The sequence below is a fragment of the Strongylocentrotus purpuratus genome, unplaced genomic scaffold (genome assembly GCF_000002235.5).
Source record: "Strongylocentrotus purpuratus isolate Spur 01 unplaced genomic scaffold, Spur_5.0 spur5_scaffold_5, whole genome shotgun sequence".
Classification (NCBI taxonomy): domain Eukaryota; kingdom Metazoa; phylum Echinodermata; class Echinoidea; order Camarodonta; family Strongylocentrotidae; genus Strongylocentrotus; species Strongylocentrotus purpuratus.
This window is the reverse complement of record NW_022145611.1, coordinates 33,648,949-33,663,606: the sequence shown is the minus strand read 5'-3', so window position 1 is coordinate 33,663,606 and position 14,658 is coordinate 33,648,949. Positions and strand designations below refer to the sequence as shown.

The 14,658-nt window shown below is 36.3% G+C and overlaps 1 protein-coding gene across 1 annotated transcript in view; it reads left to right on the top strand.

Moving 5' to 3' along the window:
- The first annotated feature begins 4,997 nt into the window (after positions 1-4,997).
- The window catches only part of LOC105442179 (gamma-aminobutyric acid type B receptor subunit 1-like), a 36,013-nt gene continuing 26,352 nt past the window's right edge, over positions 4,998-14,658 (top strand). Inside the window, exon 1 of the mRNA XM_030999010.1 lies at positions 4,998-5,739. Within this exon, the coding sequence (XP_030854870.1) occupies positions 5,290-5,739 (450 nt within the window). The 5' untranslated portion in view covers positions 4,998-5,289. The remainder of the gene's footprint in view (positions 5,740-14,658) is intronic.

Genomic DNA, 14,658 nt, shown 5'->3' with positions numbered 1-14,658 from the left:
ACAATAAATGAAATTATTTCTTCATTACTGGCATTGACAACGAAGTTTTTCTCATTTTTACAAACTTCTCCTCCTTCATGAACATACTGCGTGGTTCCAGAATAATCTTGGTGTGCAGTATTTTCTTTCGTATTTCTGTTTTGTTGTCTGCCTTCGCTTTGTTTTAGTTGTTTGGGATAAGTTTTAATTTCCTTCTCAGATTCTTTTATCTGGGGTGTTTGTTTGTTTATCTGTACCGGAAAGTCTACCGCTTGTCTTTCTTGTGAAAGAGGAGCGTGTTGGATTTGGTTTGTATCCATTGCTTGATCTTGATCATTCTTCCAAACTTTGGCAGCTTGAGCATAGCTTACTTTTTTTTTCTATTTTGATTCTTTGCACTTCTTTTGCTTTTTGGGCTTCTTGACATCCCAAATATGCCGCAGAGTGTTCGCCTCCACAATTAACACATTTTGGCGTTTCTTTGTGGGGACATTCGTCGAAGGAGTGCGTCTCCCCACAGCGAACACATCTGGGCTTGGATTCACATTGTGCTATTCCGTGGCCGAAACGTTGGCATTTGAAACATCTGAGTGTGGGTGGAAAGAATTGTTTAACCTTAAATAATTGGTAACAAAACGTTATTTCAGAGGGGAGGTTGGTGCGGTCAAATGATAGAATGATATTCCTAGTGGGAATTGGTTCTTTTATTTTGTCTTCTCTTCCTTGAGAACCATTTTCTTTTTTGTCATTTCTTCTACTCATCATTCTTTTAACCCCCACAACTTTCTGTTTAGTCAGTTCATTTTGGATTTCTCGTTCTGTCATTTCGATGGGGATACCATATATCACTCCTTTCACCCAATTTCTCAACTCTTCCGCCTTCACGGGGATATTTCCGATGTTTTCAATTTCTTTCACACTTCTCATTTGCTTGGAGTTTTTACACTTTACCATGATTCCATTCCTTACATGCTTCACGAATTCCACTGGATTATTGCCCACCACTGCATGTATAGCTTTAGCTATCACTAGGAGATTCAGATTGTTTAGATTTTTCGTTTTGTCTATAGGGACTAAAAAGCATTTTAAGTCAGGTGGTTTGGGGGTTGAGAAAGTATCATTTTCTTTATCCGAATTCGAAGTATCGTGCATTTTAAGTGTTTCCACTTCTCTACTTTCTTTTCTTCGTCTTTTTGCTGATTGTTTTTTCCCTGGACTGACAGTCATAAAATTATCTTCTGTTTCGTTGCCTAATTGCTCCGGAGCGGAGGCCGCCATGGTTGCAGTGACGTGGCGCCACTACAAAAAGGCGGGAGTTTCAAAAAGATTCGATAGTTTTTAACAGTGTTAGTATAAACAATTTGCCCACAAAATGTCTGCTTACCTTTGTGATTCCTTCTTGCGATGTAGGTGTTCACTAGATATTCCAAATAATATGTGATATAAAGGAGATTTTCTATTGTAAATCCTGATATTTCCTAAGTGTAACAAATTTGCGTCCACGCCCTATCGCGAGCGCCCTCTACCAGGGCAGGTTATGTGTCTGAGAAAGATAGAGATGAATAAAAGAGGAACAATATTGGTAGGCGGCTACTTCTATTTAAATGCTGAGATATACAAAAAAAAAGGCACATGTTATTTAAATTCGGAATTCTTTTCCTCGAAATGCATTTTGCATCAACAGTTTAAAAACAATCTCGTTGTTTCTCTTTAAGAGTATGTATTCTTATATAGTCATATCTTTTAAGTCATTTCCCATACCTGATTTACTTTTATTCATGTAAACTGCGTATTTTACCTTTGTTTTCAGGTTGCATTAATTGATTCACTTGAATGAAATACTATAGGTAATGCAGTGTAATGTAATGTAACTTAATATAATACAATGTAATGTGATGTGATGCAATTTTATGTTATGGAATGTAATGTAAAGAGGCAAGGTCACAACTACTGTACGATACGGGCGCTTTGAGCACCTTGCAGGGTGGATATGTGCGCTATATAAATATATAATATTATTATTATTATTATTATTATTATTATTATTATTATTATAACTTATACAGTAACAAATACATGTATTCTAATCATTTCAAACTTTTTTTTCCACTCAAACAGTTTTTCATTCAGTCTTTAGTCGGTTTCGATTTCGTCGTTGTCTCTTAGACATTTGGAAGGAGTTACCAAATGTGTGCTCAGAGTAGATGTTAATGACCGACAACACGAGCAATTAATCATTTAGTAAACTGATTTTCCGCTCATGTATATTATGCAATGAGAAGAAAACTTCTATTATCACACAGCGCCCTCTTTTGATGGCAGTTAGATGGTGAAGAGAAGAGTTCATAAAGAAACTTAAAGAACACATCACGGAGACAAATATAAATAGAGAACGATACTGATATACTGAGAGAGAGAGAGAGAGAGAGAGAGAGAGAGAGAGAGAGAGAGAGAGAGAGAAAGAGAGAGAGAGAGAGAGAAAGAGAGAGAGAGAGAAGAAGAAAAAGAAGAAGAAGAAGAAGGAGAAGAAGAAGAAAACGAGACAGACAGAGAGAGAGTGGGGGTTAAGACGACTTGAGCTTGAGAAATAATGGAAGACATGTTTGTAGGCCTAATACAGAGATAAATAGACATGCCAGTGTTCAGTGGTATTGCACATTCTCTTTATGTTGGCAAATATTTATATAATTATGAAAGTCTAATTTTAGGACTCTTTTTCAACATAGAGTATTATTATACTAAATTTGATGAAACAGAAACAACCAGAGTCAAGTGAAGATCACTATCTCTACCACTATAAAAGGTTTTGACTTGAAGTATTGTAGTGGTCCAACCGTCCAACTAGCATGCCAATAAGACGCCATGTGTGTTCTCTCGTGTTCACATACTTCGTTCTGGCGGTCTATGTATCAAACGGGTTAGTATAGAGTAACGGGTTCTGTACACAAAAAGAAATAGAAACAAAATAAACATGAAAATTACGCTAAGAGTAATTTAGAATATCACGGGACTGCTGTATATGAAGTGACAAAAATAAGAGCATTTCATTTCATGGAATCAGAGGGCGATAGTCTGCTATTGTTGAGGCAAATGATTTAGCCGTTATAAAAGAAAAATTAATAAAAATTCGATGAAGAAGGCCTTGACTCGCGCATTTAGGAGCTCCATACAAAATCATGTATATCGTAACAAATTCACGATATTTGGAATAGATATCCAATATTCAACACTTCTACGAAGCAAAGTTTCGTGACCTCAGAATAATCCATGCATGCATTTTGTTTGATTGGATTATACATGTATAAGGGTTTTTCGAGAATTCATCAACGCATTCAATAATGAATGTTTTATCAATTGATTCACTTGTAAATGCGTGAGTCAGCTGTCTTCTACATAAAGTTGTCAAAGGATGACCGGGATAGATATCTCGGTGTATCAAATGATTAGGTATACACCCATAGAACAAACAATCAAGAACATTTTGGGGCTTCATGGAAATAACATCGCAGTATGTTCATAATATTTCGTTGCTTTTCACAGATTTTGACCCCGACTTCTTCTTGCTTGCTCATAACTGTATCCGTATAATGCTCTTATGTTCCGGAAATCAGCAAAATGTCATACAAGAATGTCAGTAGAGTCTCTCTCTGTCTGTCTCTGTCTCTCTCTCTGTCTCTCTCTCTCTGTCTCTGTCTGTCTCTCTCTGTCTCTCTCTCTCTCTCTCTCCTTTTAAGAGAAACCTATTATATTACTGGCAATTAACCTGCATCGGAATATAATATCTAAATGCACTTGGGGAGGCCGGGATCAATTGAAATGTTTTTTTTTTCTCTTCTTCTTCGTATTATTCGATTTCAAACATGGCACAGGCCTATATCTTCTGATTGCTTGTCGAGTGGTGAGGTTCACACACATGACTGGAGAAGCGCAGGTTTGCTCCTCGACATAACACTAATGTCCTTAAGCATTGATTTTTTAATCAAAAAAATGCTTCTCCATACTCTTAACCAAGGCACCCAGTATGATACAAATTCATCGTGTTTAGTTGATCACTGTATAGTCTGTACAATAACCTCTCGTTAGAATGCTCCCCAGTGAGTGGAGAATGCGCACACATTGTGTGTAGGCTTGTCTGAAATGTTATGACAGTGTAAAGGCTTTTAGAGACACCGTATATGTATACTAAGCGCTATAATTATAATCCAAACTAACTTCTTAATCATTTTTGTTACTGCGAAGAAAGTGTTTTGCCTGTTTTGCGTTACATTGTTTTTGAGTACGTTTTTAAACGATTTGGATGGGGCAGGGACAAAGCGACCAGAGGCCAAATTGAAAGGATTTACGGGCAACCATCTAGCCAACAAAACCAACTTCATTCAGGACTAAAACTCTACTGAACTTTGTCTGTTTGTTTGTGAAAAACAAGAAAAGAAAGAAAACAGATTTAAAGTCATTCGGTTAGCAGTCTACACCTATAAGTCACATCGCCCAAACTGACCGATTCTTGGTCATTCGTGGTCATTCGTTGTAATGTACAATTTTGATTGGTGTTTTGTCGGTCTTGCATCGGTTTCATCGTTGTGACTGTAGTAGTTGGTGAGTCGATTTTTCCTGACCATTTTAACAAAGGCTTTTATAACGAGCAAACGCAACAATATTTCTATTGATTAAATGACGAAAAAATAAACAGCGAAAATATTAATGATACACAAGTTGATTATTATTCAACAACGAGGCCTACAACATTTCTTCCGAATATGTGCCTTTATACTCGACATCATAATAATGTATACAGTCAATGTTAAAAGTAAATTACCTAAAAGAGCGGATTACTAAGAAAAATTTACGTCACAATAGTTAAAAATACAATACACGTACACAAACATTCCTTTTTCTAGAAATAGAATATTTGCAGCAGATTCTATTGTTTCCGTGTCCTGATCTATTGAGTGAGCGGTATTCAAGCGTACACCTGGTTTGTGGTAATAATCGGGAACATGTCGTTCATAATATTCATGGGTCTAGTTCTGAATCTGATTGTAATGAGGCAAAGGCGTGATTTTAAGGCACAATGGATGTAACGGTGAATAATTTTTTTCTTCACGGAAGTGTATGATCTAATCTTGGCTGATGGAGATAATTGATTCAGGCAAGCGACAACACTGGATGATTATAGTTTAGTCTTCGTGCATCTTTTGCGCGCGCTGCATTCTCTTGTCGTCCTCTTGCACTCTTGCACGGACAATCGCAAGATAACAAATGCTCTAAGAAGACAGTAGGCTGACACCGTCTCCTGGTTCAGACACAGTCATGACAATGGGGCTATTAAGTTTGAGAGTGATGGCGACAACAAGACTTCTCCGGCTGCTACGGTTTGAAGTCTGGCTTGTAATCGCGCTGTCGATGTCGGCGGCTTCGCTAGCCACCACAGACTCGATGTCTACTTCAGCGTTCAGTGATACGATGATGTCTACGACGTTGTCATCACAATCCACCGTCATCAATGACTTCGAATCGGCATCGTCGATTCCCTTCACAACCTTCCAGACCGAGGCAAACCAATCACAGGGTGTTGGATCCTCTGATGGAGTCGGGAGAGACGGGAAAATACCGATTTACCTGGGTGGGTTTTTCACCCTTGGAGGGAATTGGGACGGTAGTGGTATATTACCTGTGGTAGAGATGGCATTAGAGCATGTTAACAATCGCCCTGATCTCCTCGCTGATTATGAACTCAGAATGGTGTGGAATGATACACAGGTGAGACATTCATTCTTTTTGTTTGGGAAAACATTTAAATTCGCCATTTTGAAAACAAAATTGATAGACCTCTTTACTAATGTAATTCAATATATGCATGTTTCTCTCCAAAACCACTGGATACTAATTATTTAATTCACCTGCTGAGCATTATGACATATCTATAGATGGAATCTACTGTGCATACGTTATATATTGCTATGTCTGGCAAGCTTTGATTTTTCATGGAGCAACCATTGTTCAAGAATCATTTATGAAATTAGTTAAAAGGTCTTACTACCCGACAGGTTGGAAATGAATGCATACTCCTTCATACTGAGTTTATAAACAAAATATTACTTTCTATTAGTTTCATCATTAGAATATGGATTGCAGCCATTGTTGCTAGGTCGGACAAGCAACCCGACCTAGCAACGACTTACGAATGCACTGAGTTTGCGTTCGGGTTATTAAAATACAATACCTCGTAAAAGGTTGAAATAATAGGCAAAGGTATATCGTATCTGGAACGTCTTCCAATCTAATTGTTTTTTACCTTTTGGCCTAAACGACTACATCAGCTCTGACGGTCCTTGTCAGTGAATGTTAACCCTCAAAAGAAAAACCTTGGACAGTGTTGTTACTCCATATAATCAAAAGAGATTTATATACATCTACGACCCTCCTTGAAAACTTAATTATTCTTGATTACGTTTTACGAATCCCAGGTTAGAACAAAGAGTTGTGGAATTCTATGTTGTAAACATCGTGAATGTTGGCATGGAGAAGCTATACACGAATTTAAGTCGATGTGTTTTGGAGGAGATCTAGGAGTTATTTCATACTAAGTATTACACCGATAGGGGCCCAGTTACATACCTCATGCATGGGCACATTCCTCATTTCGAGCGCTCCTTAATTTTCTATTGTGACAAGTCGTCACCCCCTCCATTTCACAACTCATTATGAGAGGTTTCGTCATAATTATATCCTAGGTAATCACAAATCAAACGCTTTGATTATTTTTCATAGCTAATCTGATTGATGGTGGACCAAAAGGAAAAAGTATTTTCTGACAGAATATGATATTAAAATGTCGTACCTAACATAACAAATCTAATCTGGATTTGTTTTACATTAAACGTATAACCTTTGATTTTTTCTATGAATTCATAACTAAGCTGTACACTATTTATCTCCTCTATAACATGCACACAAAAAAAGTCTATCTACTTAAATAGTTGACGTATTTCATTTGATGTATTTCATTTAAATATCTCATAATTCTGGATCAATAATTAATGGATGCCTCACGCAGTTTGTGTTAATTGATAGCGTTCCGCTCAAATCAGCTGCCACCCAATGTATATTAAAACTTAGATGGCAGATTACATTGTTTACCAACTATGATGAAGATCAAAATTACTGCCACTGGCGACTCGTAATACCTTTTTTTATACCATGCATAATTCATCCTTCTTCTGGAGCACAACTGTAAAGGGTAATAAATGTGTATAATATATGCAGTGAATGGCTAAGTATGGTACTTCTACTTCCTCATATATCCATCATATTCCCCACCTAAATCCCTCTCATCGTATCTGAAAAAGAGAAATCAGTGGTTATATGGCAGAATCTCTCTAAGCCCTTGTCCAACTTTCAAATGCTTTCCTGCTCTCTTCCCATTACTTGCATTCATACTGAATATAAAATCGACATGAATTGAAGTCGAAAGTAATACCATATATTCCGTTCAATCTTTATTTGATCTTATGTTTGTTTTGGCTTTTTGTTCTTGTTTGTGTTTTTTTTCAAGCGGTAATAGGGGCAGGTCTAGCTTTTTGCCAAGGGGGGGGGGGGTTGACCAATTTTTTTCCTCCAAAAATCGCGCCGTTTTACTGTTTTCTTTCTTTTTTTTCTCACTTGGCCGCCAAGGGGGGGGGGGGGTTAAACCGCCGAAACACCCCCCCCCCCTCTAGATCCGCCCCTGGGTATCTATACCGAAAAGGTGGTGTGAGTCCATTTTCTTCAATGAAAGTCTAAATGTATATTTCTAATATTCGTTCATTCTATGCAATTATGCACCAGTAGAGACCGCATGGAAGATCTTGTTATGTTATTATTTCAGCTAAAATGGGCTATCCATCTTAGCCGTATCTCAACTTGCATGAAGTACATACACTTCATTGTACATGTATGTTGCTGATTACGGAAATAAAAACAAAACAAACAAGCAAATTATAAAAAATCTAACAAAGAGGTGTAGAGGGAGAGAGTGAGAGAGCGATGGAGACAGAGATAGAAAGAAAGAGAGTATAGAAAGAACTAGAGGAGAGAGATAGAGAGAGCGAGGGGTTATTTAGAAAGAAGAAAGATGGGTATTTGTTACAGGGTACATAATGTGAACCAGGCTAGGAGCTGAACTGGGTTTCCAATCAATCCGTAGGGAGAGGGAGATGTGAGATAAGTACAATACGACACCCCTCTAAAGCTCCCAACACCGTCGATTTCTTCCACCTAACAAGACCGAGTTTCCCCGTCCGTACAGCAGTATGTGCAACCGAGACACATGCTAATAGATATTGTGAGATTATTCTTCTAACCGAGTTCACCATGTCCCCCAAGCAACATTGTTCATTGTGATTATAATTGTGTAATGATGTCGTCGTTCGTTGGAATACTGTTTACATCTTACCTCGATAACGATATCAAGTCCAGAACCCTACGATATCGAGACATAACTTACAAAACTTTTAGCAGGTAAAATAAAGATATTTCGAGTGGGATAAATCGGGCTTTTCTGAGAGATGTGTCCCGTACCGCATATAAATTGTATCCAGTTCATCTTAATTACAAAATATCTTGATATAAAAAATGATATAAAAAATACCAAAACATTACTCAGTTATCAAGAGAATTACATTTTTAAAGAAAGAGATAAAAGGTTTACGTTGTAAGAGATATATCTCACGGTCGGTATCACGATTACTTCCATAAATGGGTCTATCCACTGAATTTTTTAATCATAAACCACACTTGGTATATTGTCAAGGTTTAAGAAAATCAATTATAGCTATTTATTATTACTTCAATTTGTAATTACCCTTTCTGTAAACTATATGAAAAGCAAATTCTCAGATAATGAACAATAATTCCATTCAATGTTAGTTGTTTAACTTCAACATTCATACGACACGCCAGAATGTGCACACAGTTTTTACAATGAAAAACTATTTCATGATTAATTTTTGTGTACAATACCATGAAGTCTGATTCAATTCTTTCCAGAGGATTTTTTATGTTTCACTATCATATCATTTTTTTTTACATTACACTACACTTCCGTATCAAAATATACATGTACGTGGTGCCCCCTGTGGTTAGAAAAAAAAAGGCGAGGTAAATAACATTGACATTCAGAAAAGGGCAAAAAGGTGAATAGAGTCTGCACTATTGTTGATAAAAACACATTTTCAAAAGCAGCTTTCAATGTTTGTAGAGATGTCATAATGCCAGGAAAGTATGTTTATAAAGCAAATGACAATTCGGAAAGAGGACCTAGATTTTACAATTTAGATTCTAATTGTAACTGTAACTCTTGTTCTTAGTTTCGCTTTGTTCAAAAGCTATACACTCAATGACAATGATAGTGTCGATGAAAATTTTGACATCTAATGATCTTTTGTTTGTTTACAATCCACTTCACTTGATGATTTTCAATAATAATGAAACTCGGTATATTATCATTTTAAGAGTTGTCATGAGCTCCACAATATCGTTTACCCTTACATCCTTGTCGAATGATAATTCTAGGAATAGTATTTGCATTGTGGTGTGATAGTATTGGAGTCAAAACTGGTTCTATAGGCTTACAAAACAGATACTTCTGTCATGACGACTACCGAAACTAAGGCATTCTCGAATCAATAGCACAGTATTGTTCTTGTCGTTCTGAATTTTTCAGCTAGTTTTGTCGCGGCTTTATTTATGTCAACTACAAGCATGGTCTCCTACTGATATGATGATCTTTCCTCTACACTCGACTTGCGATCTTCAAGTAGTGCATTGTTTATTCTTAGCAATCCTAAGATCTTATACCCTTAACTTTTAACATATTGCCACACCATGCAGAGACATGTCTCTGGTTACACCAACAAGACAGACAGCAGACTTAAAAGAATCTAATAGTCGCTCGGTCGGGGAGTCGGTCTGGAATCTGTTTGGCGGTGTGAATAGTATCTGATTGGAAGCGCTGTCGTAGTCCCTGCAACAACTCTGACAACATTTACGCATAGTTGTTGGTGTTTCGTTTATATTGATTCAGTGTTCATAGGATGTACGATGCATAATTTCTGATTTTCATGAAATATAGAGGTAAATGTAATAGGGCAAGACAATACAGAAAGAAGTACACACAAATCAAGAGTCTCGTCGACCATTTGCCCTCTTTATCTGCCCCACCCTCTCGTTTCCGTCCCGGTCCGTCCTTCACATTCATTTCAAGTAGTACAAGATGCTGTAAAAATATTACTGTTTATAAGGGTTTACTTGACGACAATTTCACAGGCATGGTATGGTTTTTGATGAAAAAAACAACCCTTATTTCACCTTTGTGACTATCCAAACTATAGGCCTTCTCGAAATCTATTTTTTTTCTTCATCTTTCGTTTGTTAGCAATAAGTTTCAAAATCTTATAACATTGGTTTTGTAATGCCTTCAAAATAAAAATTGTACACATTTGGTATTGTAGCTATCCTTACAGCTTTTGGTTTAAACCCAACCATATATATTTCGATTCGTCTTATCAGTAAGTGCCTATACAATTTCACAAATGAAAATTCTATAATTTTGTCTTCTATTGTTGAGATATTGAATGCACACTCTCTTCTAAACAGGGGAATTCCTGTATTAATAAACATGCCTTTAAATCATCCTTACTGTTGTTCAGTATTTCAAAGTACCTTTGTATATTTGATGCATTTGCGTAGGCTGTTCCTCTCTCTCTCTCTCTCTTTCTTGGTAATTTCTTGTGGAAATTTGTTCATAATCCTATTTGAAAAGCTTATCCTTTCCCTCTTGTTTCTTAAATGCAAAGTTTTATTGTCTTTAATCCCGTTACATAAAAATCATTCTGATCACTGTTCAATTTTTCTTTTTTTCTAAACGAATTTGGCAGGTAACTAAGACATACTCTCGAAGTATGTGTTATTAAAATAATCCTATTACATAGACAAATACTTCAAATCATCGGGTTATCAAGTCGGGTAAATCTGACGAGAGCATTTGTAGATGAGAGGGGGTTTATTTCACAAACAATCCCCGACATTCCTTGAATAACGGGTAATGTTTTTCACAAAAGATCGGATAATGCGACCACCCGATGATCCGAAGTATGGCGATAAACTATAGAGGGAATATCTATGGCATGTATTCTACTACGCTGTGCTAAAGCTTCCGTTCAAAGTCGGGTTTGATAAAGAAAGTTAGTTAGAGGTCTTAGTTTCCTGTGTTAAACGTGATCTTAGATCCAGTGTCGGGTTTAACTAAATTAGTAGAACATAATTATGCACCAAGGTGTTGCCAGCCATTCCATACTTGGGTTTGCGCGTTTGGAAAATAATTATACTGCCAAAGTGACCGATATAGTTGGGAATAAAACGAAATAATACTCACTGATGAACCTCTCGGTAAAGTAGCATCAGAGTGGCATAGTGGAGCACCCCCCCCCCCCCCATATGCCCAGCTCTTTCCCCGTGTTCTTATTCGAGTCACGAGTGCTCATGTAAATAAATTCCAAATGGCGTGACGAATCTACATCCTTAGTTGTTCAATAAGATATTGTTCGCAAAGAACACCATTACACCCTTCAAAACAATCGGATGGAAATCACGGCTTGTTATGCTTTAAGCATGTCAGGTGTAATTTTGCAAGACATTTATTTACTTCAGACTTGGCCCTGTATGCATCCATGTATGAACGAAGAAATTATACAACAAAATATGCAATACTATCAGTGATCTGTGTGAGTGATGTGTTCGAATGAGTAACACTATGAACATGACTGACAAAGAAAGTGGACAAAATATACAGTTCCTCAGGTAGACAAAGGAACATCCCTTTACTGCTATCATGTAAAAATGTATAGAACAGGTGTCACATGCATATTCACCTTTTTACATAATAGCAGTAAAGGGATGTTCCTTTATCTACCTGAGGAACTGTATATTTTGTCCGCTTTCTTTGTCCGTCATGCTCATAGTGTAAGCCGCCTCTATAGACGAGTACCTGGATCTATTTAGATGCACAATGGCTTTTATTTTTTTTATAAAGGTTGCTTCCGATTTTAAATGTTTAACTTATATAGACGTTATAATGTGCCAGTTATCTTACTACATTGATTATTCTGTAATCCTTTGTAAACAAAATATAATTGTGAAATGAAGGAAGTAAAAGCAAAGCAGATGGAGAAACAAAATGATCGCCCATGTGAATCTAAAGGGATGATTATTTCATTTGGATCATGATCCAAACGAAATACTTCTAAACACCTCTCACAATGTATTTTAAATATATGATGTAATGCATATTTTACAAGTTTAGGTACTGAATTCAAGATTATTTTTGAATAACTTAGTGCATGTTTGCGAGGAATGTTGTTTAGGACACATCAGAAATAGGCACATGGGACTGTAGTGTAAAGTGCACACAAAAGTAGGCATCAAAAACCACTAACTTTTACCCTAACTGGGAGCACTTGGGAATGACAACATATACATGTATATTGGTTTTAACACTTTTGAATTCCCCTATAGTAACATTGTTTTGTGTGGTTGGAAGAGGTTAGCCACGGAAATGAAAGGAACTAGCCGCATGTCCATCCCACGGGCTATTCAAGAGGAAAATTATTCATTAGTTTGCTGGACAAGGAGACAGACAGGTCCGAGACAGGTGGAGTTGAAGTGACCGATTGGCGTACATTAATTAGACAGCAATTTAAAGCTCACGGACAGCGATCGAATTAATTATTAGCAGCAATTTATGCAAATTATTCCCGATGGGAGTTTTTAGTTGCACTGATATTCATGGAATATAGAACCCTTTTATTCTTCCTCTCAATAGTATAACAACCTGAAACTGACGGATTAGTCAAGAAATTTTTTTTTTTTTAATTTTCGTTTTTGGGCTTCCCCTTGCTGTGATTATATATTTTTTTTTGCATCGTAAATTGATGATTGAGTTGAATTAATTTGGTTAAATTGATGGTCATTGGACCACACAATATTGAAATTTGTTGGTCTATACACTGATATAATTTATATAAAAATAAGTATGATTACCTAATTGCAAGAAGTGTATAATTCAATTTATTTGGCATCATAACAAAAAATACAAATCATAAATGCAGAATACATAATAGAGCAGGACATCTGAGGAGCAAATTGTGCTTGTAAATAAAGCCCCTATCAAGGTAAACACAATTTTGGATTAAATTGCAAAAGAAATATATTTATAAAGTATATGTATATTTAGAAGAAGAAAAAAAACGACCATTAACTACATGTAGGTATCAACCACGTATATTATGCAAACACACCTAAACACACAGAGACACAAAAGCAGTCCAAAAGAAGGGAACGATATAGAGAAGAAAGGGCCGACTCAGTCAAGGATGGCATCGTTTAAAAAAAATGTAACGTTTGAATAAAAATCTAAAAAGAGAATGAAAAAAATAATGGCTCCTAATGGAAAAATAGACGTAGCATCGTGGACACATGTAGCCTATATTCCTTTTAATTGTCACTTTCTTCCACTCCACTTTCCATCATCTTTTTTCATTGATTCGGGTGGGTGGGGGGGATATTTCCTTTCATGTACAGCGAGCATCATGAAATGGTTACTTAAATGATATAAGCAGTGAGCTTTTCAATAGGAAATACACATTATGGCGTATACATATCGACATTATCATTATGATGACCAATTTCACCAATCCAAAATGTATTTTCCGACTTACATATTATTCGATAATCACTAAATTTAGTAATATCTTCAACAATATTTGAAAATACTACACGACAATACGTTACAGTACTATACGCTACTATTACCAAAAACTAAACCGTTTGAATGACAACCCATTCAACTTTAGAAAGCAATCTTTGCTACTAGGTAGTACTAGCGGACACATTATGACAAGTTTCATGTCAAATTAATTTTCGAGATGATTGTTTTCTGATAGCAATTTGAGACAGCTACATTCTTGATATCCAATTATATTTCATTGACACTAGTTACAAGGGCAGTGCATGACAGGTTATTAGCTAGCTCATTATAGTCTCTAATCGTCCGTCCTTTTTATCTTCCTTGTAAAGATGAACAGGAAATCGGTGAAATTCCATGGTAATATGAATTTAAACAATTCATAATAATGAGTGTGCGTGTGTGTTTAGATCCCTAATGAATTGCGTTTTTACGCGATAATTGCCTATTATAATACCATCATGGCAATTACGTTCCCAATGGATTTAATTAAAACAAATGTGTGCTGAGGAGGTCTTATCGTTTAAGATGCACGTGAACCCCTCATCCATGACACTAAAGGATGACACTCAAAAGTTTTTTCTTGCTTATTGCCTTACATACAGTCATTAAACTATTGAAAATTAAAGAAGACTACAAGTTAAGAATTAATCGAAAGAGGAATTTCTTTTACAAAAGAAGAAATTTCCCTTTTGGGGCATGAACTCTGATTATAGAACATAAACGTGTTCTTTCTCTTTGAACATTTCTTTGTTTTTCACGGTTGTCAATACTTATGAATCTTTCAGTGCATTTTTACGTCGTCTTTTACATAATTTAAGAATGAATTGATTTTCGTATCAAGAGGAGCGGATGTAATGAAAAAATCGTCAGGACAAGTGGAAACGTAACCTAGTATA